General features: G+C 25.7%; 1 protein-coding gene across 4 annotated transcripts in view; it reads left to right on the top strand.

Moving 5' to 3' along the window:
* The window catches only part of LOC134834920 (ecdysone receptor), a 113,279-nt gene extending 86,412 nt beyond the window's left edge, over positions 1 to 26,867 (top strand). For 3 of the 4 annotated variants that reach the window (XM_063849847.1, XM_063849999.1, XM_063849922.1), the window contains 6 exons: positions 24,147 to 24,320; positions 24,387 to 24,688; positions 25,077 to 25,226; positions 25,295 to 25,453; positions 25,520 to 26,018; positions 26,111 to 26,867. In XM_063849847.1, the coding sequence (XP_063705917.1) occupies positions 24,147 to 24,320; positions 24,387 to 24,688; positions 25,077 to 25,226; positions 25,295 to 25,453; positions 25,520 to 26,018; positions 26,111 to 26,253 (1,427 nt within the window). In that variant the 3' untranslated portion in view covers positions 26,254 to 26,867. Of the gene's footprint in view, positions 1 to 3,954; positions 4,802 to 24,146; positions 24,321 to 24,386; positions 24,689 to 25,076; positions 25,227 to 25,294; positions 25,454 to 25,519; positions 26,019 to 26,110 lie in introns of those variants that run through there. The other variant, XM_063849769.1, reaches the window with a different exon arrangement.
* The last annotated feature ends 257 nt before the right edge of the window (positions 26,868 to 27,124 follow it).

Genomic DNA, 27,124 nt, shown 5'->3' with positions numbered 1-27,124 from the left:
ATCCTATAATAATAATAAAATCCATACATATATAAATTTTTGCCTAAGGGTAACTTTCCTTATAATATTTTCGAAACGACTTGTTCCACGCTTTTAACCTTTGATTTTTTTTCTCGTTTAATTCCTGCAAGTGTCGATCGATCTACTGATAGTAAGTCGAAGTAAGTTGAAGTAAAGTTCCGAGAAATTCATTGAAACTCACGTTATTTCATCAGAATTGCAATCGGCCGGGTTTTTTTTCATTATCAAAACTGAAAAATATATTAAACTTGTTTGTTTGCGATTCCGGAGATAGGTTAGTCAACTTGAGATATTTTATTTATTTATTTATACATAAAGCAAATAATAAATAAACAAACGAGCTTCGGGTTTTTCGTATACCTAACCGCGACAACTTAGTTAGATGATGATGATGTGATGCGACGGCGGCGGCGAAAAAAAATTTATACATAAACAATTTTTTTTATTATTTAAAAAAAAATTCGAGAAAATTCAAAAATCGAAGTTTTTTCTTAACGTGACTCATAATCAATTGTAAAAATTTTAATATTTTTTTTTAAATTGCGCAAAACACGCAAATTTTTTTTTTCGTGATTCAACAAGTGAACGCATAATTGCACTTCTCTCTCTCATTTGACGTCATATTATTAGTTGTTCCTTTATGTACTTACTTCATGTAAAAATATAAATTATTCGGAGTAACGTGATGCGGGAATGACATTCGCTCATCCTCCGTATTCACGTTCGAGAGATTCTTGAGATTTTTTCGTCGCTGATCTTTTTATTATTATAATTTGCTGCGTCGATACAAATCTCTTGTTTTAATTCTTTTATTATTTTTATTTTTCTTGTGTGTGCGATGAGAGACGCAAAACAAGCGAACAACAAGCAGCAGGGAGGAAAAAGAACAAAATCCCTCGTATTTTATACGCTTCTTGTCACTAACTGCTTCTGTGTCTCTCAACTTTAAAAGGAATTTTTCGGTTTAAGTTTGTCTTTTTTTTAACACAAAAAAATTATATTAAAAATTTTTTCGTGTTTATTGTTACTGAATGACAACTCAGTAATTTTTATAATTTCCGAGAAAGCAATTTACAAAAAAAAATAATTGTATTGTCGCGACCTGCAACTTTGTTTTTTATATAAAAAAAATATTTTATTGCTTCATTTGTTGTAATGCAATTTTTTTTTTGTTTTTTGTTTACTATTTAAAAATTTCATCATCGTGTTCTGTTCTCATTTCCTTGTTCTTTTTATTTACAATTCACGGAAAAAGTAGGTAAATCGTGGGATTTTACGTCAAATTAATGCAGATCTAATAAAGATAACCGAAGTAATTTTCCGTCAAAAGTCAAAAAGAGTCAATAACGCATCTAAATTATTTCCCACATTGCCTCTTTTTGATCATCTTTTGATGCGATTCTATAAAAAAAAAATATTTTTTTTATTAAAAAATGTACTTTAAAAAATTACTTTGTATCAAAAAATAATTTTTTTATATTTTTCCTGTATAAGAACATTAAGAAATTAAATAGTAATCATATATATGGAGAGAACATTATTAACGCGCAACATGAAAAAAAAAACAAAGAACATGATTATGAAAACGAAAACAAGAAGTTACACACATGTAAAAGTAGTTTTTTGCTATTTTAACACCAACACATCGACATAGAATGAAATAGACGAACATCATTATTATAGATACAATTATTGTAATTATTATTTTATTCTAACCGGTTACCGGAACAGTGAACACTGAATATATTTTAAGAGTTTTTTTTTGTCTACAAGTGAAATTAATTTTTTTTTTGTTTTTTTATTCAACTTTTTGAAACGAAGTTAGTTCAACAATTAAAAGGAACGTAGAAAATTATTATTTTTTAGCTTAAAAGTGTGAACAAAAACATGCCTTCTTCATTAAATAAAATTTGTGTGTGCGCTTTGAATAATTTTGTTCTCACATAAATTTATTGTTTTATTAACTTTTTTTGTTAGAACTTAGAAATAACAAAAAACAAATATATGAGAACACAAAAAATGGATAAAAATTTATTATTATTATTACTATTAGTGGTTACTTGTTGGTTAGAACAATCAAGTTGTTGTACAGAGCGTTAAATTTTCTGTATATTTTTTTCGATTTTTTTCTATGAATATATGATGTTTTAATAAATTTATTGTATTTTATAACCATAATTTTTATTCTTATATTTTATTTTAAAAAATATAATTTTTATTTTGTTATAAAAATGTATAAAATAAATATTTAAATAAAAAAAATAAAGAAAAAAAATCTTCTTTAATTTAATTAATAATTATTTTTAAATTCTAAATAAAATTAATTAATTAAATAAAATAATCATTTTTTCATAATTTTTTTTTAAATATTTTTTTTATACATTTTATTTAAAAAATTTTTTTTTTATTTTGTTACAAAAAATTAATCAAATATATGTATATCATTATTAAAAAAAATATTTTAATTAATTAATTTGAAAAATTGTTTTAAATTTTAAATATAATTATTTATTTTTTTTTTATTTAAAAAAAAAAAATTTTGTTTTGTTTAAAAAAAAATGTATAAAATGTAAGCGATTAAGATGTTTACTTAATAATAAAATAATAAAAAAAATATTTTAGAAGAGACAAATCCATAATAATCCAACCTACCGTTGTCGACGCACGTCTCAAGTTCAGCATTTTATACAAATTTATATAAAAAAAGTTTAAAAGTAATAATTTGCAGAGGTGTTAAACAAATTCTCACCTCATTCTTGCATTATTATTATTTATTGTTGTCCGGTCTTCTCTCCCTCTCTTTAAATACATATTAAAATATTAAAGGTATCTAATTTGCATTTTTATTTAATAAATAAATAAAATATTTCACGGGTTTGTTTGATTTAATAATAACAATAAATTTACTAATAATCGATGCGTTTCGAGCAAATTATGGCTCAAATTTTAATTGTAATTTGATTTAAAGTTAATAATATCATAAAGTATCATTTAATTTGACAGATAATGCAAATAATTGGTTCCATGGAAAAAAAGTAAATAATTAATATTTATTTTTTTTTATTTGAGAGACACGTCAAAGCAACGTCAGACATTTCTTTCACTTGTATTGTTGTTCATTCAGTTGTTCAGTTATTTATTTATTTGTTAAAAAAAATAACAAATTATGGGAGTGTGGGATTAATTTCAAACGTAATTCAATCAATATTTTGTGTCATAATTTTAAAAGTGGTTTGACAAGCGTGACATGCAAAAGGAGGTGTCTAACCCCTTTTGTTATTTTTATTTTTTTTTTTTTGAAATTTATTTTTTGATGTGTTTCTTTCCTTCTTTGAATGAAAAAATATTTGAATGGTGAGTGTTTTAAGAGATTTTGATGAATAATTTGATGAAAAATGTCAAATATTTTGATAAAATTTTTTAATTTTTTCAAATAATTTATTTTTTGAGATTTTATCAAAAATATTACAAGTATTAAATAATTAAAAAAAATATAAAATTTATATTTATTTATTTATTGTTTTTTTAAATAAAAATAATTATTTTTTTTCTAATTAATTTATTTTTAAATAAAATAAAATAATTCAAAAAAAGAATATCATGAGTAAAAAAATATATATATTTTTTTAATTAAATTTAAAAAATAATTTTTAAAATATTTTAAACAAATAAAAAATATTAACTTTTATAATTTTATTAATAATTTTATTTATTTAATTAAAAAAAAATATTATTAAATTAAAAATATAAAAAAAATATATTAATTTAAAACATATTTTTATTATAAAATAAAAAATAAATCTAATTTAATCGAAAAAATTTAAAATTTAAATGGATAAGTACTTGACAAATGACAATCATCACATTACATTATAAATATTAATGTAAACTTGCGCAAGATGTTAATTTTTTTGGATAATTTTTTACAGTCAATTATATCTGAGTGACGACTGAGCCATTATTGACATTGAATGCTCACAAATCATCAACAAACAATAGCTGCTGGTACTTTAAAAACCTTAAAAAAATTGTATGAGAGAGAAAAAGTAAAAAATTTATAATAATCAACCGCAACAATTGTGAAATGTACGCCACAGCCGTCTTCGGAGAAAAAGTGAAATGTACAAAGAAACAGTGAAAGTGATTGCAAGAAACTTACTTACGAATCGTTTGGAGATTTATTGACATCAAGTGAGATAGAAAAACTCCCCGAAATCATACTTTTATGTCGTTACTCGAAAGTTGACTTCAAAGCAAAAAAAAATCACACGAAACAATATGATGAAACGTCGTTGGTCGAATAACGGAGGTTTCTCCCATGTTCGCATGCTGGAGGAAAGTTCGTCGGAAGTGACGTCGTCGTCAGCGGCGCTCGTCATGTCTCCGGGCATGGCAATGTCACCCACGTCTCTTGGCTCGCCCGAATACAGTGAACCTTACGACATGTGGCCCTATGACGACTCGACGTCGTACAATGCGGGTGTCATGTCAAACGGGAATGGCAATGGCACCAATACGAGTCTCGTTGGGATGTGCAATAATAATGGCATTGTCGGAAATAACACATTGAGCACAATTGCCGCGATGCAACAACAAATGCAACAAAATAATCTCAATCAGCTGCAGCAGCAACAGCCAGCTACGACGCCACAATTAACGCCGCAACAAACGCTAATTAACGCGCAAAATAACCGAATGATGACCCCGTTGCCGTCCTTAATGCAAAACAATACGTTAATGCACACGCCCAGAAGCGAATCCGTCAATTCCATTTCGTCAGGTAAGCTTTTTTATCCGCGAAACTGAAAAAAAAAATTAAAAATTATTTTTAAAAAATTCACGCGATGAGTAATCATCGTGCGAATGATAACAATCCAACGTTAATTATCTCTTCTTATTGTTCCGATGACACTGACACAATTTTAATGCACATTGGAATTTTTTTTTCGTTACTTTGTCATCAAAATAACAGGAATTAACTCATTAAACAAAAAAAAATTCGGTTAATAGTTCAACAATTTAAACAAAAAAATCATTGAGCGACTTTTTTTTTATCAATAATTTTTTTTTTGCATTGAACCGTTCGTTATCTGAGTTGAATTTTCAGTTATCAAACCCTAAAAAAATAATAAAATAAAATTTACAAGCAATTATTGAAAAGTGGGTCAATGACTTTATTCTTTAACTTTCAAGTACTTTTTCAATATTGTTCGATTTTTTTTTGTCCTTTTTTACCTACATTTAATATTTTTTTAAAATTTAATTTAATTTAAAAATTATTAATTTTTATTAAATTCAAAATAAAAATTAATTTTTTTTTTATATATTTTTTTAAAAAAGGGTTTTGACCTCAATTAATTTAATTAGGAGAAATTTCTCATTCATTATTTTTTTTGGACATGACAAGACATGTCTTTGATGAAAAACGGTAAATTTTCTTAATGAACGTCACATTTTTATTATTTATTGCAATTTTTCTCGAACAATGTATTTTTTTCTTGTAATAAATAAGGTGCGAATCACAAGCAACGAAGGTTGTCTGTCCATATTTTTTCACAACAAATAAATAGTTTCACCAAATAAATCATCGCAATGCATTTTCTGCGCTTTTGTCGAAAAAAATATCAAACAGAATAAAATTTCAAACATTTCTCTTTTTTTTGCACATAATTTATTATTCCTTTTCACTTGCAAGCAGCAGCAGCCAGAAGAAGAAGAAATGAAACATGTTTTCCAATATATTTATTAATTTTTTATTAAACGGAATATCAGAAACTTTCATCTTCTCACAGCAAAATAATAAAATAAAATAAAAAAAAATCTGCTCATGAATTATTTGCCGCCATGTGTTAAGTTAATATTGCGAGGAAAATGTGTGTCAGCAAGAAAAATTGACCAAGTGTTTCTTTTCCTTTCGTTATCGTCGTGATCATGTCAGACAACCATCGACAAAAAATTCGCGAAACCTTTTTTTCATATTTTTTTTTTTGTATTTTTTTCACCTACCTAACTCTAGACGAGACACATTCACTTTTATTTTCGAAACTCCGTTATGTCGAGTGACACACAAATACAAATCTCTGCACGACGACGGAGCGTTTCTATGCAAAAAACGACGTTGTCTAGCTACTTTCTTTTGATGTTTTCAACTTTTTACTTTTTTTTTCGTGTATTAGAAAACAGTGAAATGTAGGTAGGTGTCGCGTCGTCATCATCGTCTATGCTGTTTAGTTTATTTATTTAATATTATTACAATAATACAGGTTTCGCTCAGGCAGATAAACGTGCGAACAAACATGTAGTAATAATAAAAGAAAGTCGGCTATTTAAATATGATTTATAGAAGTAGTTCGTCTAGTTTTTTTTTGTTCGTGCAGATTTTTCGGTTTGTGTGCCATTGAGGCGGCGAAATTTTGTGGATTTGTACGAGGAACAATTTGTATGAATTTGATTGAAAGTGATGACTAAACAATATTGAAACTTTTTACGGAAATTATGAAATAATGGGCTTGGAGACTATTACTAAAAAAAATGTGTCATTTTAGTTAATGTGCGAAATTTGACAAAAATTTTATTAAAATGTTCTGATTTTTTAAAAAAAATAATTTTAAATTTTTTTCGTAAAAATTATTAGTTTTAATTATTATTTTAATTAAATATAATTTGTTTTATTTTTTAAAAAAATATTTTTTTATTTTACATAATTTATTTTTAATTATTTTTATAAAAAAAAAATTTTTATTTTTATTTTTAAAAAATAATTTTTTAATTTCTTCTAATTATTGAATTCTTTATAATTATTTAATTTTAATTACTTTTTTTTTGAAGAATAAATTTTATAAAAATTAAAATAATTAAATTTTCAAAATTTTCTTTATTATAGCTTGGAAAATTTTTAAATAAATATTTATAATTTTTAAAAATTATTTAAAAATAAAAAAAAATATTTTTGTTAAAAGTTAAAAAAAAAATATTTATTTTAATTAAATTAAAAATAAAAATCTCAATAAACATAAAAAAAATAAAATTTAATTCAGTAGAATCATTAATTTTAACAATTTTTTCATGCAAAAAAGATAAAAGAAGAAATCTCTCGAAAAAAATCCTTATTTCACAATATCCGGCATGACATTCACTTCACTTAATTCACCTTTTTGATCAAATAAATCGTTTGTCTTGTCTCCAACAACATTTCACGCATAAATTAACGAATTTTTTTCTCTCGTTACCTTTACGCTTTTGTGCGTAAATCGCAACAAATTTCATACAAACCGAAAAAAAAATCGTGCGACCTCAAAAAATCACACACAAAAAACAAAAACGAAATTTATGCTTAAAAGCTAAAAGTAAAATTGGCAAGTCTACTCTCACTTTTTATTTTTTTTTTTCGGTCGCTATGTTTGTATTGAAATTATAATTATTTATTATAAATAAAATAAAAACTTTTAATAAAGCAAACAACGATGATGACGTGTAATATTAACCAACAAACAGTAGACAATTCAAATATTTATAAGTGAAATTTTTAAAAATTACTTTCATCGGTATTTATCGATACACGTAGCTTTGGTTGCACGTGCACTTTTTTGTGTCTCGACATCAGAAGCAGGGACATTTTTTTCGCAAGTGAGAGTGAAATATATGAAAATAGGTTAAAAAGATTGTCGTTTACTGCAATTGTTTAAGTCATAAAATAAAAAAAAATTAAATAAAAAAAAATATGAAAGAATACCCTGAAAGCACAAAATAAAGCCAAGGTTAGAAACGACGACAGCACAGAACAAGAAAACAGACAGAAAAATTGTTATTTTTTCGTATTATAGTCGCGCAAAAGTAGGGCATCCGAATCTATCCATAGCACAGTTTACAAGTAATATAGCTTGCTACTTTGCTACTGTATTCCGCCTGTACGTGTGTCACGTTATGTGTGCGATGATAATATGATGATGGTAGCTGACATATATTTTTTGTTGTAGTACGTTTATGATGATAATAGAATGTTTTAGAAAAAAAAATGATGATGGTGTGTGCCTAATTTTTTGTCACAGCGATAAGAATAAAGGAGTTATTGTGAATGATCTTTGCGATTTTTTTTCTTTATGGTTATTATTTGTTTGTTTGCGCCAAATATCTCATTAGATGCGAAAGCCGAAAGTCTCAAGAGTTTCCTTAAATTAACATGAATCGATTTGTTGCGCCTCTATTGACAAGGGAAGGATACGCAATTTATAAATGTCACTTTCAATTGACTTGTTACATGTTTTTTTCTGATCCAACTCGATTTGTAAATCCATGATTTGCAAAAAAATATTTCCTACTGATTTGGATTTTGGTTAATGAATGTCGCCGATAATGATGAGGATACTGTGAAAACACGAAAATTTACTCCCTTGTTATTATTGCTAGTTTTGTGATATTTCTCTTTCATGCCACGGAAATAGCAAAAAAGAATAGAAACCCACCCAGAAGGCGGATAACTTGCCGACAACAAGGTCTTTTATAATGCATGAGGTTTAAATATTTGACTAACTGATTCGTATCTCCAATAAAAGTGAGTCATGTTTGTTTGCTTTCAGTGTCTTTAACGATATATTGACATTAGTTCCGTCATTTGTGCTGAATTCGAAGGCATAACCGGATAAAGTCTGAGGTTTCATGAGAAAGTGTCTTATCAACAGTACTATGTTGTAACCGCTTCCAATTGGATCGATAAAGAATAAAAATTGTTGTTGTTTGGTAATAAATGTTACATCATGTAGAAGAAGAAGTGAGATGTTGATAAATCCCTCGAGTCCATATAAAAAAGAACGATATCAATAAATGTGTTTATTTATTTATTTAGCGGATGTTGTTCTTGTTATTTATGCTTTTCACTTCTTGATATCGGGATGTGTCGTGTTAATGTTTTCTTTTCAAATGAGAGCTTTAAAACTCTTCAGCTGTAATTGAGGTTTTTCTTGAATTTGTAAAATTCTGAAAATTTTGTTAGGTTTATATGCTTGGTTTGAATTAATTGGAATTAATTCGATTTAAAAAAAAAATTAATTTGTTAAAATTTTGCTTTAGAGAATTTTTTAAAGTTGAAAATTTTAAAGTTGTTTTTTAAAGTCCTGAAATTAAAAAAAAAGATCAATAATTTAAATAAAATAAATTTTAAAAAATCGAAATTACCTTTAGAACTCACAAATCTATTGAATAAATGATGAATTGACATTTATAGATTAAAAATTTTTTTTGTAATTTTTAAACAAGAACTTATTAACGCGTCCTTTTTCTACAAGTGTTTTGACAAAATGGAGGGAAATTTTGATATTTGGTGACGTTTTCCGCTAAAAACAACCCATATCAACAAAAATTCGTATTTCAAAATCTAAAAACAAAGAAACATAACCTCAAAAATGTTACATATTAATAAAAAATGAATAAAAACATATTTATATTCACCTAAATATATATATATTAAATAGTAATATAAAAAGCAAAAGTTATTATACTTCCGAGACAATTGCTGGATGATTAATGATCTTCCTTTTCTACATCAATTCGGCTTATCCCAATTTTATCTGAAAAAAGCAACAAAAAAAATAAATAAATTGATTGATTACTGCGACAAACTTATAACATATTTTTTGTTAATATTTATTAAATTTAATGGAGGCTTAATTTTTTTTTTGTATTTATTAATTTAATATCAAAAAGAAAAGAAAATTATATAACACGTGTGTCCTTTCAATGACCTACCACATTTTAGTATCAATTTTCAAACATTACGTCTCGAAGAAAAAAAAGTATTAATTACAACATTTCAATCAATTGAAAGGAATTTAAATCCCACACTCCTTTTAGATACAAATCCGTTTCTTATTACAAAAAAAAAACTAAACGGACCTCAAATTACGTTAAAAACGTCAACTATAAGTAGATAGGCCAAACAAACAAAACAAAAATAAAATATATAGATCATCGACCTCATTTCATTTCATTATTCATCTAGTATTTTATTTATTATTATTTTTTTTTTATTACATTACACCATCGTGCGTTCCCTTCCTATATACCCGTACACTCGTACCACGTACCTACGACAACTGAACAGACATTAATAAGAATATTATGTAAACAAAGATCTAAACAGATGGAAGATGCGTCTCTTTTCTAAGTCACTCGAACAGTCTTTCGTGTCATCCAAAGGTAATATCGACCCACACAGACGAAAAAATTTTAGTTATGTATTTGTTTATTATATTGTCTGCGAGAAAAGCGTATTCTAATCTCATTTTTATTATTCACATACATTTCAGAGAGACACACATTTTTTTCGGGTATATTTATAGAACCAGCGTATAGGAAGATCGATGCACGTACGTCGGAGTGACTTCGACCTAAAAGCATAATCGTCTAAAATATATATTTTAATTCATGTGTGTTTGTGATGTCAATGAAAATGAGAAAAAAAAAGTCGGTCACACATTTTTATGAAGTAATTTATTTTTTAGATCGATGTTTGTTTCGTATCTAAAAACTGAGGTTATTGTCGTTGTTCGTTTAGATACGAAATTTTTGTAACTCTCTCGCGATGCGTTGTCTGTCTCGGCGATTCTGGCGTAACCGAGTGTGGGTGTGTGATGAGGTAATGTCACGTCGTCGGTAAAAAAAAGCGCATAAAATAACAAACAAACAGAAAAAGAGACGAAGAAAGTGATAATGATACAAAAATAAATGATATTTGAGAATAAAATATTGACTTGGGAATAAGTGCGATAAAAGGTGTGTTTATTGAAGATGGATTCAAGAGAAGACACAAGAACGATAATCTTCACGAAATCTGGCTGAAAGCGCATTATTTTATACTTAAAATGATTTTTAGGCGGAATTTTGGACCACACTTGAGCTCAAAAAGGGTGTGAAAAATTATCGAGTAATTCTAAGAAAAATTATTTTAGAAGGAAAAATCTATTTATTTAAATATTTTTGTATTAAAAACAATTTTTCTTATAGATTTCTAAAAAAAAAATAAATAAATAATAATAATAATTTATTATTATTTTTAAAAAATTAAATATTTTTTTAATTGTCAATAATTTATATTAAAATTATTTTAAATGTTTTAATTTTTTTTTTATTTAATTAATTATTTGTTGAATTTTTAAATTAATAAAAATTAATGAAAAAAAAATTTGAATTAAACGAATTTTAAAAATATTTTTTATTTTGTAATATTTTTTAAATATTTATTAAATATTTTACTTTAATTATATTTTTAAAATTATTTAAATTAATTTAAAAAATTAAATAAATAATTAAATAATAGTAAAAAATTAATAATGAATAAAAAAATAAATAAAAATTAAAAAATTGCAATTATTGAGAAATATTTTAAAAAAATATTATTTTGTATCAAAAATTAAAAAAAAAATATTTCAAAAAAATTACTTTAAGATTAAAGAGAATATTTTGACATCTGTCATTTTTTACATGTCAAAATAATTTATAATGAACAAAAAATCCGTAAAAAAATATTAATTGAGGAAACTTCAAAAACGAAAAATCCACAAAAATTTCGATTTTTCTTAAAAAATATTTTTTTCACAAACACAAACAAAAAAAAACCCGAAGAAAATGACAAAAATAATAAAAAGAATATTTCAACAATTCTCGTCACATGTCGCATAATAAATAAATAAAAATAACAGAGAAACGCATATTGAAAGCCGAGTCACATTCATGCAAAGTCACATTAATTCAAGAGTGCGAACACAACACAAACTCACAAACACACTCGTGAATGTCGTTCTTGTATAAATTAAAAAAATTTTTCGTTTATATATTTTTCAAGTGAACCAGTAACCTTGAAAATGATAAATATTTTGTGTACTCACTGCGACGCGTAGAGAGAATATGAAGATGAAGTGACAATGAGAGTGCGTGCGATGTGATAAGATTGGTTGCTCCTGTTGTCGCATGAATTTTAATTATTTTCTAATTACTGGATTTGTGGCGATGATAGATGTAATGAAATTTATATTGATAACGAGCGCATGACACAGGTATGACAATTATTTGCCGCAACGCTCGTACAACAAATTGTTCGTGACTAGAAGGTTTAATGACCTTCTTCCAAAACAACAGGGAAAAAACTTGTCCATTCTATCTAGTTATTATTTTTAGCATTTTTAGCTTTTTTTGCTGCTTATTAGCATACGAACATCAAACTAATCATCGATAATTTGATGACAAAACTCAAATCATTTTTTTTTTAGTTTTTTCCACAAAAATTGCTGTTTGGGTTTTTTGGCGACACAAATCGAGAAGCAATTGAGGCATGAAAAAATCAATGTGACGTGTTTGTGAAAGGGAACGAAAGGCTGTGATTTTTAATATTTATTACATTTTTCGTTCGCACTTCGTTCCGTTGTCGTCGTCGTCGTCGTTACTTGAGTGTGCGAATGAATGAATGAATAATTAATTGAAATTATTAAAAGTACAGTGAGATACAACCACAACAACGCGACGCGACATCGACGATCATCAACGTAATAAAGTCAAGAGTATGATTGCAATTTAATCTGACATTGACACGTATTTTTTATTGTTATGGAATTTTCGTGCAATTCTTCTTCATTTTTTGTTTTTTTGAAATTTGTTTGTTTGGGCGGTTACAATTTGTTTTTATTAAATATTTTTTTAATTTTTTCCCTTTTTTAAATAATTTTTCACAATTAAAAAATTTCTACAAAAAAAAAATTAAATAAAAGTTATTAAAAAATATTTTTTTATTAATTTATTTTAATTATATTTATTAATTTTAAAAAATATTAATTAATTAATTTTTATTAGATTTTTTTATCAATTTCAAAAAATATAAATATTTATTTCACAAATTTTAATAAAAAAATCATTTAAATAATTTTTAAAAAATTTAAAACAAAGAAAAATTTTTAAATTTAATTAACTTATATAATATAATTAAATTAAATTATTATAACATTTTTTTTAATTTAATTTAATTTTTTTTATTAAATTTTAATTATTTTTTTTAATAATTTTTCTAATTTTTTTTTTTATTTAATTTTTTTTTTAATTTTTCTTAATTTTTAAACATAATTTTTTTTTAATTTTTCTAAAAAAATATTTTTTTTAACTGTTGAAAATGACGAAAAATTTAAAAATCAAAAAAATATTTCAAACAACCTAATTACTTTAAAATAAAAGTCGTAATATTTTGATAAGGCTCTGACGCGATAAGACTCGTTGCAGACCGATAACAATGCGGTGATAATGAAAAAATTCCATTTTATGCCCCAAAGTGACCTTAAATCGATGCAACATGAGCAAATATTGAAATAGTAAAGCCATTAATAGAGCAAATCGGCACGAAATCTCTCCGCTCTCGTGTTTATCATGCACTATGACGATGCAACGAACAGCCTTGAACCTTCCCATAGCAGTTCATATTTCGAATAATTCAAACAATTGACATGTCTATCATTTTCATTGTTACTATCACCGATGCAAAAACTCTCTATTTCTCTTGATCTCTGTAGCTGTTTGTTTGATTGATTCATTTACATCTCGATTTACGAGAAACGTAGATTTTATTAGCAAACTAGTCATTATTTGATGTCGATGTAGTTGTGTGTGTAGCTCCTGTATCGCTCGAAAATAATCATGATAAATGGACGTTGACCTAATCTGAGAGTGAGCTGTTGTGTCATCCTCATTGCTTTTGACGTAGAATTAATAAACGTGAAATCTAAACAGGATTATTAAATATTTCAAATATTCATAAAACTATAATTTGATACGTGTTTTGATTAAAATTTATAGATTTGCCACGTTTTTTCGATTCTATAAATAATTTTTTTAAATACCGGTTGGAAATCCTGTTACCAACTGTTTTTTTATTTTTTGCAAAATATGCGAAATATTTTTTTTACCAACCGTCTCCATTCTTGTGGGATGTTATCTAATCTTTGGTGTCCTAAATTTGGTTGGATTCCGGAATAAAATCTGATTTTTTTATCAAAAAAATCGTGCATTGATGATAAGGAATGATTAAAAAAGTTGTTGGAACTAAATGTCATGTAAGCTCTAATCAACAATCGATAAGGGAAAAGTAGGTTGAGTTTGACATGTTTCAACGTGAATTGCAGTAATTAATCGTATTTCAATAATTTTGCGGGTTTATGAATCGCTAAAAAAATAATTAAATAAAAAAAATTAATAAAAAAAAAATATTTTAATTAAAAATTTAAATAAATAAATTAAAAAAAATTTTTCTTCAAACATTTGAAAATTAAAATAAAACTAAGCTAAAAAATTATTTGAAAATTTTTTTTTTATTTTTTTTTTAATTTTTAAAAAGTTATTTAAAAATTATTTTTAAAATAAAAAAAAAATTAATTGAATTTAAATAAGATTTTTTGGAAATTTTAAATTTTTGTGAGAAATTCTATTTAAAAAAAAATTAAAAATATTTCTTTTAAAAAAATTTTTAATTTTTTTATTTTAATTTTAATTGAATTAATATTTTAATTAAAAAAAATAAATAAATTTTTTTATTCGAGATAAATCTTATTAAAAAAATAAAATTAAAAAAATGAGAATTTCGATTTAAAAAAATTAAATTAATTTAAAACAGATTTTTTTTTATTTTTAATTTTTGTGAAAATTTCTATTCAAAAAATTTTCAATAAAATTTTATTTATTTGAAATTTTCCATTAAAATGCAATAAAATATAATAAAAAATTTTAAACGAAAAATTCTCATAAATATGTTACCCATTCTATATTCTATAGTTATGTACTTAACTTCGCACTTTTCAAAGACAATGTTCCGGAAGTGTGCTTTAGATATAAAAAAGATACAAATTTCCTTTTATTTATTTACAACGCTCGCTTGCAATCCATCTGTTCCGCTCACCAAACCAAACTCCATTAAAGAATTAAAAAATATTTGAAACCAGGAAATTATGAATGCAAAGAACAACTGTCTGGTTGCCATTAAAAAATCTTAATTAGGTGCGAAAAAAATTTTATTTTTATTTTATGAATGAAAATTTGGATGGATGTCCAAAAAAAAAGTTCACTTTATTACAAAAGCATGACAAATATTCTTAATTATTATTTTTTAAACGAAAGAAAAAAAATTAAAATACAAAAATCGAAATCAATAATGTGGGACGACTTGCCTATTCAACATTCACTTTCTAAATAAATAATCTCATTTTAATATCAAAGCAACATGTAGTTTGTATTTTTTTTGTATTTTTGCTTCATGTTCTGATTCTTGTTCTATTAGTACGCGACAAAAATACATTTCATAGGAAAAAATCACGTACACAGCGAAACAAGACTCGACTAATGTAAAGCAATACAACGTAGTTAAATTGAAAACCAGTTTTTCTTCTTTTTTTTCCATTCATTCGTCGTGTCGACAAACACAAGTCATCGTTGTCGTTCCATTAGATAATTCAGATAATTCTAAAAAAAAAAATAAATATAAAATTCTATGTCTTGCTTGGCTTGTAGATTTTTAGTATTATTATTATTGTTTTGTATCAGAGTGCGATGGAAAATGTATTTGGAGAGCTAAAAGCGAAGAGAACATGATGTTACATTTTTCGAGCATTTTATTTGGTTGATGAAGCATGCAGAGAGATATAAATAAATATTTAAGCTTTTAACGTAAAATTGAGATCTTTTGTACGCTCGTTTTTTTTGCTCGCTTTTGGGGTGAAAAAGGACATTTTTGCAGCTCAAGTTTCAAAATTTAATTAATTAATGTTCAACCGTATCGGATTTTATACGAAAAATTTAAGTGAAAGTAATTTTTCTATTAAAATGTGAAAAATTTGTGTTTCGCATTAAAAAATTTTAATTTAAATAAAATTATTTTTTTTATTAATTTTATTTATTAAAAAAATAATTATAAAATAAAAAAATATTAATAAATTTTAATTAAAAAATATTATTTTTTTTTTTTGACATAAAAATAAATTTTATTTATTATTAAATTAAATAAAGAAATAAATTTTAATTAAAATTAATTAAATAAATCAAGTAACATATTATTTATTTATTTTATTTAATTTTAATTGAAAATTCTTAAAATTTCTTGAAAAAAATTTTTTTTAATATAAACTTTATTAAAAAGTTCAAAATTAATCTTGAAAAAATTTTTTCTTTAAAATATGAAAAAAATTAAAATTCCTTAAAAGTAAAAACATTTTTTTAATAATAAAAAAAAAATTAAAATTTTTTTCCAAAATATGCTCCAAAAAAATCAATAAAAATACGAGAAACTGTGAATGTTGTTGTGAAAGGACACTCACTTTACCCAACTCGAAGTCATTGAACCTCGTAACTCGCGTTGTTTTTATAAAACTTATCGATAATAATGATTTTGACGTCACAGCTATCCATCACACTGACCGAATTTACATAAATACACGAACACTCAGGTACGACAAGTTCGGTAATAAAACAAAAAAAAAAACCAGAACTCTAACTATGTGACAATAACTAAACACAAGAAATGACCTTCAACTCTGGTACCATTAAAATAGTTTCAGTTTCAATCTAAATGGCAGGGCATTTAAACCGCTACACGTGTATTTGATACTTTTTTTTACTATTTCAACTTTGATGGTAAAGTGGGGGAGAGCCATTTATTATTATTACGCATTCACCGAAAATAAAGTGGATTGTTATTATGAAAATGATTGTTATTAAGGACATTAACCTCGTTTCTCATCGTGACACATCACATCATCATCAGCTTTTTTCTGTTTCAATGCTGCTGCGGTGCTAAATTTATTTTTTTGTTTTATTTTTTAAGCTTAAATTTTGATTCTCTTTTATTATTCATAATTTTTTTTTTATTGAATTCAACACCATTTACTTCATTTTTCGTGAATTTTTATTTTTTTTTTAACACAAAAAACCAGAAAAGAAGCTTTCTTGTTTTTTTTCAAGAATTTTTTTTATAAAAATTGTTAACACCCCAATTTGAACTTATGCATAATTAAACAGAACACAAGGAAATAACACGGAAACTGTTTGGACATGAAAAATTCGTTGCGTGTTCAAGACAAAAAAAAAGAAGAAAAATTCCTTCATTTATTTTTCTTTCCTACAAATTTGGAAAAAGTGTCGTTTATGCCTGTAATAAAGATAATATTATCGATCGCAGGGATAATTCTATTTATTTACTCACAAAGTCGCCTATAATCGATGTCGAGAAATAAAAAGGACATTATTCACCCTTAACCTAAACCGAAATACCGGCATATTGAGGTCAATGCTTCGTAATGAATGTACATAAATTATTACTAAAATCGCGTTGCCGGCTCATGTTTGACGGAAAATGAAACTTTTTTCTTATTCACACTCGAAATTTTTGGGTATTTTCCATGGTCAAACTATTTTTTTTATATTTTTATTTTAATTTTTTATATTTTTTTTATTTTATTTTTATAAAAAAATTTATAGAATTATTTTATATATTTTCAATTTTTTATATATTTTTTTTTAATAAAAATAGGAAAATTTACTTTCATTTATCGCAAAAACACATTTATTAATTAACAAAAAAAAAATTAGATGACTCAAAACAATGCCCCTCAAAAAAAATATTATAAATTAAAACAATCCGAAAAAAAATATGTTAATTAAATTCATATTATATTTATTAATTTCCTGTCTTTCCTGCAATTTCGCTTTTTTTTATTTGTTTGTCATATATTTCGTCGTTTCTCTAATTTTCAAATATTTTTTTTGTCAAGTAATTTAATATTAACGTTCTGTTTCTTTTTTTTTTCGTTTCAGGTAAGCAATGGCTCTTGCTCAACAAACACAGCAAATAATAACAATAAACAGCGACAAAAATTATATGATCAGCATTCTAATTTTTAATAAGTTTATTGTTATTATTATTTTTTATTTGTAACAAAAATCCAGTTCAATATTTTTTTGTATCGTATTATTCGTAAGTAGTAACTGCTGACGAAAATTAAAATTCTTTAAAAAAATTACTTTATTTTAAATTACGAAATTTGCTTACAATGCTCGTGAAAGGATGAAATTGTATTTTCCCATGGTTGGAGAATTGATGAAATTAACAAAAAATATTTTTTAATATTTACGTAAGAAAAGGTGATTGACTAAAGTGAAATGTATTTAAAAAAAAGCAAAATAAACAAAAAAAAATATTTTTCATAATTAAAATAATTTTTCAAAAAATTAAAATATTAATTGACTTTAAAAATAATTATTTAATTTAATTTTTTTTAATAAATATTTTTAAATTATAAAGAATTAAATTTAAAAAAAAAATAAATAAATGTAAAATATTTTACTTTTAAAAAGTAATAAATTTAATTAAAATTTATTTTATTTATTTAACTTAAATATTCATTAAATTTATTTATATTTCAAAAAAATAATAATAAAATTTTAATGAAAAAAAAATTAATTAATTATGAAATTCATTTCAAAACAAAAATAAAATAAAAATATATAATCAATAATTAGTGTCACGAGGTTATAAAAACATTTGAAAATATTTTTTTTATTATAAATTATTTTTTTTTTTTGTTATATATATAACGTATTTGAACATATGTCATATTTTTTTATATTAAAAGGAAATATCGAAAATTAATTTCTTCTAAAAATAGAAAAAAAATTCTATACTTTGATCACTTTTACCGCAAATATGTTCAAAAACACAAAGGAATTTCTCCTTTTTTATATAAAAAATGTAACATATATGTTAAAATTTGCATGTTTATGTGGGAAGAAATCCTAAAGTATTTGATAAGCAAACATTCAATATTATCTTCATTGTTTTGTTTATTCACAAATTTCGATATTCGATACATTTTACGTGATTCATCATGTGTTTAGGTAAATTTTCTCAACCTATTTTCGTATTTACATAAGTCTACATTATAATATATTCAATTCAATCCATTCTTTTGTTAATCCCTCTTTCAATAAATTTCTGTAAGCGACAAATAAACAACATGTAATCAATGTGTTTCCTTCGATACATGATGGAAATATAATTATAATTATTATATTAATAACAAGCCCTTAAGGATTCCTTGCCACTTTGGTGGTTTCTCCAAAATGTTTGTTTGTAAAATTTGTCCTTGAAACGTTTATTGTTGGAAAAATTTTCAATTGAGAGCGTGTCAGAGACCTTTTTCGTACCGCAAAAAAATGTTATTTTCACTTTCGCATTAATTTTTTTGTATATCTCATTTTTTGCAAGTCTCATGTTGTTATTATCCTTAATCAATTATGAGCTACCCGTAGCGTAAAATAGAAATCAATCATATTCATGTGTTGCTTTGATGAATGCGATGCACGGATTACGATATTCAACACCGTTTGAGGCAACTTTTCGACAAAAATGTCAGTAAATTTTTATGTTAAAGTAATAATAATAACATAAGAGAGAGATAGATTGTTGCTATTAAAGCCTGGCATGCAGAAAAAAATGAAACGAGGTGATGATTAATTGTTTTTCTGATTTACATTTCTTTTTACGCATGTTTTAGCAAGAACACTCAATTGTGGGCGAAAGTGATTTTTCCTTTTTTTTCCGAATATTGAATTTTTTGGGGATTTTTCGTGTTAATGGGTTGAGATATTTGAAGAGATTAATGATCTAATATGCTTTTTCTTGTGCAAAGATAACGGATTCAAGGGTTTTTTGCCTTTTAAATCCTCGTGATTGATAATTTTTTTCAATTTTTTTGTGGTTAAAAAAATAAATTAATTTTTATATTTTTTTTTTAATTCCAATAGAAGCCTAAAAATTATTTTTATTTAAAGCACAAAGTGTAACGAGTATGTTATAGACACTTTAGTTGTCAAATATTTAACAACAAAAAAAATCATGACACAACACAAAATACCGACTCAGACGTTCTACTTTAATTTAAATGTCATGATAAAAATTTTTGCGAATGTTGTCTCTAATGTTGAAGTCATTATTATTACTATGTTTTAGCATTTTTTTACACAATATTGTTACTTTTTTAAGCTAGGCAGTAATAATAGTTGAGTAGACAAACACCGGAAAGCCATTAATTATTATGTTAAATTATGTGTGTTCACATGATAATTTTGCCCCAAAGTTCTGTTCCGTGTGTGACGTCTTTGTTTAGGCACAGAAGCTTCTGAGTTGCTCAAATGTGTAATTTTAATTATTATTTTTATTTTCTGTCAGGGAGTTTTTTGTCCCTTTTAATTGTTTTTTAAAAAAATAATAATTTTTAGGGTGCTAAAATTCATTTGTTTAATTTTAAATTGAAAAAAAATTAATTAAATTAAAAAAAAAATATTTAAAAAAATTGACAAATTTAAATTAATTTTATTGAATTAATTAAAAAATATATAATGTAAAAAATTAAATTCATATGTATTTTAAATTTATTTATTTTTTTATTAAAAATTTTTTATAAATAAATTTAAAAAAATTTATAATAAATTTTTTATAAATAATTTTATATAAATAAATTAATTAAAAAAAATATAAAACATAATTTTAATTAAATAATTTAAATTCATTCAATTATTAAAAAATTATTTTATTTAATTTTTTTAATAAAAATTTAATTAATTAATGACATTTTTAAATGACATTTACAAATTTTTATATGAATTCTTCCAATTTTTTATCTTTAGTCTCCAAAAATTTTTTTATAAAATTAAGAATAATAAATTTTCGGAAGTAAAAAACTAATTAGAATAAAAAATGAATCAAATTACTTCAACTTAATAACTTTAACAAAAATTTAAATAGTCATCATTAAATAATCAGCTACTAAAAAAAATATAATTTATTTCACAACAAACAATAGCATCACAAAAAACCGAAGCGACAAGCAATTAATTCACTTCCAAAACAAATTCTGCATCTCCATATCGCTTTTTCGCGTGCACGCATTATCTCACATGTACATCATCATCATCGCCGTCGCTCTGCCCACACCACAAAACAAAATTTACATTGTTTTTGATGTGTATTGAAATTTTTTTTTATTTTGTCATGACAGCTGAATCGCCGAGCCATTTAGGAAGCGATCACGCAAAATTAATATTCAAGTCGCAAACACTTAGCCGGCAGTTTTTGCGTTCAATGAAACATTCTAACGAAATCGGGTTGGTTGCTTCACTTTTTTTATTATATTTTATCAAGTTGAACCAATTCTTTAGTTTCATTAAAAAAAACTAAGCTCATGTTTTTAGAAATTTTTTACCGAGGAGTGGCTTAATTTGAAAAAAAAAGTAAATAAGCCCTAAAAGAGTTTTTAAATAAAAAAAAATATTATCAATATTGAGATGGATCCATATTAAGAATCTATTGCGTATTTAAAAAAAATAAATTTAAATAAATGAAGAAACACAACAACGTCCAAAATCCACACAAAAATTTATTTTAAAACGTGACCTTGAAGTTGCTCGAAGAATATCGCATAGAATGTGTTAGATGGACCATCCAATTAACTAAAACCATACACAGACACCGAAAAATAATAATAATAAAAAATCTTTTCCTGAAGCCATAACGTGAAACTTTAAAAAAAATGCGTACAGACCAAATTTTTGGTTAGAAGAGAATTTTCAAGGACATCCAAATACGAGTTCAATGTCAAAACAGCCTACTTACCGCGCTGTGCGCCGTGCCGAGAGAGCGGCGTGTTGTTATTTTTTGTTGTTGTTGCTATTTTGTTATTGTTTAAATCTTGTATACATAATAATCGCCGTAGCTGTGGTAAATTCGTCAATTTCCGCATAATAGTATTTGTTAGGTGACTGACATGGATGCCGGTTGTACAATGAACTTGCGATGGATTTTTTGGCGTGCAAATATTAGTTAAATTTAAAAATGAGGCATTTAGGAAAAATCATTGAATTGTTCGATTTCAATGTCATCTCGATGGTAGTTGTGAGCGGAATATGTGACGTCACGGCGTTGTTTTTGTTCTTGTTATCTGTGGCATGAAAAGCCCGAAGACGAACGAAGCAACAAAAGAAAAAGAAAGAATAGAAAAAAAAGAGAGCGAATCTAGATTTTTAGTTAGTAGTTAATGATGTTACGAGAACAAAGCACACAAACACTCGACTTACCAACACACTCAAAACGAATGTTGACGCAAGATTTTATAATGTAGAAGGAGGAAAAACTCGTTCTCTCAAAGCTACTTTGTGCTCCATAAATACAATAAATCATGTTGTTCTACTACAACTAGAATGTTATGGTACATAATTGTACACCTGAGTGAATGTCTTATTGCTTGCATGACTCTCAGAATTATTTTTGTTCTATACTTTGAAGCTGATGATGAAATCGAAACTAATCGAATTTTTATGTTAAAAATTTTGAATAGAATTTTTTAGATTTAATTAGCGAAGGTGTGATAAAATATTTCATATTATTAGATTTTTTTGAGGTTAAGAAATTTTAGGAAATTAATGCTAATTTTTGAGTCACATATTAATTTATGATTGAAAATTTTTCTGTATGAAGATTAGTTTTGTTTAAGTTTGAGATTTCTCTTAACGAAACTTGGTTTTAAGGTTATTGAGATGAAAGTTAGGGCTTGAAAATGCTTTCAGTTTTCATTAAAACGAAAACTGAGAGTCCTAAAATGTGTTCAGCTCTCATTAAAATGAAAACTGAGAGTCCTAAAATGTGTTCAGCTCTTTTTAAAATAAAAACTGAAAATCCTAAAATACTTTCAGCTCTTACATTTTATCACATTTTCTTCCACAAAACCCTCATTAGAATCAGTTAACATCAAAACAAAACGCAAACTGCACGAAAAGATTGAATGAAACTGATTATACGGAGGGCAGTGCGCGTCCTTGACTCATGCAATGGTCTCTATTAAATGCTTTTTGCCTTGCTTTTGCTATTTAGTGATTACAAACACACTCAAGCACACACATAATGACTTTTGTAAATAAATGCAATAAAAATGTTAATCGACAACGAACGCTGACGACGATTCTTGAAACAGAGCAAGGAGGCAGAAAAAAACAACAACAACGTTGCTATTCATTGGTCGATAAAAATAGAATAAACAAGTTCTCGACTTAACTACGACGACTTTACAATGCGAAACTTTCCATCGCAAGTCATCTCCTTGGAATTCGAATGTCTTCTTCTAATGAAAAGTGTTTAGTTTTAAATTGTCATCGATTTCGAGAATTGTCATTAAAGGCGCTGTTACGCTTTAATAGCTTTGGGTTGTTTTAAAAATTAAATTTAACAACAATGTAAGGAAAAATATCGGAAAGCAATAAAAAATTTTACGACTTTACCCGCGATGATAATAAAATTAAAAACAGACTACCTGTTGATGAAGGAACAAAAAATGATGGATTCAGAGACAATGGCGGTTTTATATACTTACTAATGAATTCTGACAACGAAGTCAAACAAGAACTTTATCGGTCATTCATTTGTGTTTATTTTATTTTATTTATTTTTTTTTAAAGGTCAGATAAATCTATCAAAGCTTGTTGTCGTCGTCGTTCATCAACACTCGAAATATTTACATAAAAAAAAATAAATTGACAAGACATAACAAACCCTCATTATTACGTTAAATATTTATTTTTTCTCACTTTTTATCGTGCTTGGAGCAATATTGGCTTGTCCTTGAATGAAATTCAAAATTTTTCACCTGTTTTAATTTTTTTGAATCAAAAGTTGAGTGACATGTGTCATAATCAGTGTCAAAAACCCCGCAAGGAATTGAACTGGAAAATATTTCCTTTATTCTCGAGAGCGCCCATTGTTCTCCATAAATATTTTGAACTTCATAAATTATCTTGTTACACTTTTAATTAGCTACCAAGACAAAGCCTGTCACACACTTTAAATTCTCTTCTCTCTCAGTTTTTTTTATGATTTTTCATAAATTTCACGCTTTGATTGCTCTTGATGGCTCAATTCGTGGATTTAATGCAGTTTTTTGGGATATGAGCTGCAAACTGTTTCCGTTCTTCAAACAAAATTTATGAACTGGATTAATTTAATTTAAAAAAATCCTGATTTAAATATTAATTAATGATTTTTATTTTATTTTTTTTTATTGCAGGTCGTGAAGATTTATCACCATCCAGTAGTTTAAATGGCTATACGCAAGATGGTAGTGATGTGAAAAAGCTTAAAAAGGGACAAACGCCTCGTCAACAGGAGGAGCTGTGTCTCGTGTGCGGTGATAGAGCCTCTGGCTATCATTATAATGCGCTTACATGTGAAGGATGCAAAGGTACGTGATTTTATTTTTCATCGCAACTTTTGACAAGGGTTTAAACTCTTTTTTTTTCTCTTGCAGGCTTCTTTCGACGAAGTGTCACGAAAAATGCTATATATAGTTGTAAATTTGGGAATGAGTGTGAGATGGATATGTATATGAGGCGAAAATGCCAAGAATGTCGCTTAAAGAAATGCCTTTCTGTGGGCATGAGACCTGAATGTGTTGTACCCGAAACGCAATGTGCTATCAAGCGGAAAGAGAAGAAGGCACAAAAGGATAAGGACAAACCAAGCAACCCAAATAGTACAACAGATACCTTTAGAACTGAAATATTACCTCAATTAGTGCAATGTGATCCACCGGCTCATGCAGCTTTAGCAGTAAGTATCCTTTTTTCTCCCTTAATTAAGATTTTTTTAAAAGATTTAAATCCAATCACGAAAAAAAATATAAAGAATTTTAAATATTTCAATTTTAATAATTTACTATTTTTAATAAAATTGTATTTTTTTTTAATTATAAAAATTAAATTAAAAAAAATTCATTTAAAAATAATTAAATAAAAATCTTTAACTAAAAAAATAATTTTAATAAATTCAAATAATTTTTTTTATATTTTTTGATTAAATAAAATTTTAAATAATTTTGAATCATATATAATTTTTAATAAAAATTATAATATTTATTTATTTATTTTTTTTTTCATAAATAAAATTCCATGATTCTATAAAACATTTCATTAATTTTTTTTTTAATTTTCTTCATTAGCAATTACTACCTGAAGCATTACTAGCTGAAAACAAAGCAAAAAATATACCTCAACTCACCGCAAATCAAATGGCCGTTATTTATAAATTAATTTGGTATCAGGATGGATACGAACAACCGTCAGAAGAGGATTTAAAGCGAATTATGAACGTAAGATATTTTTATTAATTTAAATTTTTCAAATAATTAATAAAATAATTTTTTATATTTTTTTTTAGCAAAACCCTCAGTCTCAAGAGGATGACGACCAAAAAGATCTAAACTTTAGGCATATAACGGAAATTACAATTTTAACGGTACAGCTGATTGTCGAATTCGCAAAAGGTTTGCCTGCATTTACAAGAATACCCCAAGAAGACCAAATAACGTTGTTAAAAGTGAGTTTCAGATTTTTTTTCAAAAGTCTAAAAAAAGCTAAATAAATTTTTTAAAATTATTTTTAGGCGTGTTCCAGTGAAGTGATGATGTTGCGAACAGCTCGTCGTTACGATGTCGTTTCCGACTCCATTTTGTTCGCCAACAACAAATCATATACGCGTGATTCGTACAAAATGGCAGAGATGGAAGATCACATTGACGACTTGATGCATTTCTGTCGGCAAATGTACGCGATGGCAGTCGATAATGTCGAATATGCGCTTCTCACGGCAATTGTCATCTTCAGCGATCGACCGGGTCTCGAGAAGAGCGAACTTGTCGAACACATTCAGAGCTACTACATCGAAACGCTGAAGGTTTACATCCTCAATCGGCACGGCGGCAAGCCAAAGTGCGGCATCATGTTCGCAAAACTCCTCTCCATCCTGACTGAATTACGAACGCTGGGCAACCAGAATTCGGAAATGTGTTTCTCACTCAAGTTGCGTAACCGCAAACTGCCGAAATTCCTCGAGGAAATTTGGGATGTGCAGGATATTCAGGCGGGTCCGACAGCAGCATCAAGTAGGATATAATTTTTTTAATTATATTATTACTTTTAATTGCTTGATAACAAAAAAAAACAATATTTGATTCAAATGTTCAAATATTCAAAGGTGCATCGAGTACGAGTGCTGCCGTCGTCGCCGCAAACATGAATAATCATCCCAATTTAAATACTACCGTCGCAACTTCTGCTGCCAGTTTACAGCCAAGTACTTCATCAATTCAACAGCATCCACAAACGCAGCAAGTGTAGCCTTAGGGCTTTTTCTTATAATGATAAATAACACGCAGAACATTGTTGTAAGAAAAAAAGTTTGTGTAACATTACATTTTAATATAATTATTATTATTATATTATTAAACATACTTATAAAATAAAAGTAATAATAAAAAATGAAAATAAACGTTAAGCAAAAGTAAAGAAAACGACGACACTCGACACAAAAGAGTGCCTAATCTACAAAAACAACAAATACTATTACAATTTATTTTTACTATTATTATATATTAATTAATTATATTATTATTAATTATGTTACTTTAATTAATTATTATATTAATATTATCTATTATTATATAAAATTATTACATTTGATATGTAAAACATAGAAAAACAACAAAATAAAACTTTATACAATATACACACAGAAATCATATTATTCATGACTGTATAAGAAATTTTATTAACAAGGTAACATTTTTATTTTTAGTTAAATATTTTTTTTTTCATAACAATATTTATTTTGTATAAAATTGTATAATAAAAATTATTTTTAATTATTGAGAAAAAAGTATAAAAAGAAAAAAGTCTCCTGAGAAACCATGATTCCCATGTCCATCCTTATTCCCGGAAATATTTTAAGCATTAACTAAATAATATAATAATACTAAAAAAAATAATATATATATAATAATAGTAATGTTCTAATACTTGTTCAGTTTTTATTAACAAGGAACGAACGATCATGATATATAAACATGTGGAGAAAGAAGGACTTTTTAAATCTTTATATACAAACAACAACAAAAAAAAAACATAAAAAATTTATATAAAAAAATATTTAGGAGAAAAAAGAGATAATAAAAGTTAATATTTCACACATTGTTAAAATATATTAGTGCGG

The sequence above is a fragment of the Culicoides brevitarsis genome, chromosome 1 (assembly GCF_036172545.1).
Source record: "Culicoides brevitarsis isolate CSIRO-B50_1 chromosome 1, AGI_CSIRO_Cbre_v1, whole genome shotgun sequence".
NCBI lineage: Eukaryota > Metazoa > Arthropoda > Insecta > Diptera > Ceratopogonidae > Culicoides > Culicoides brevitarsis.
This window is presented reverse-complemented; position numbering and strand designations above follow the sequence as displayed.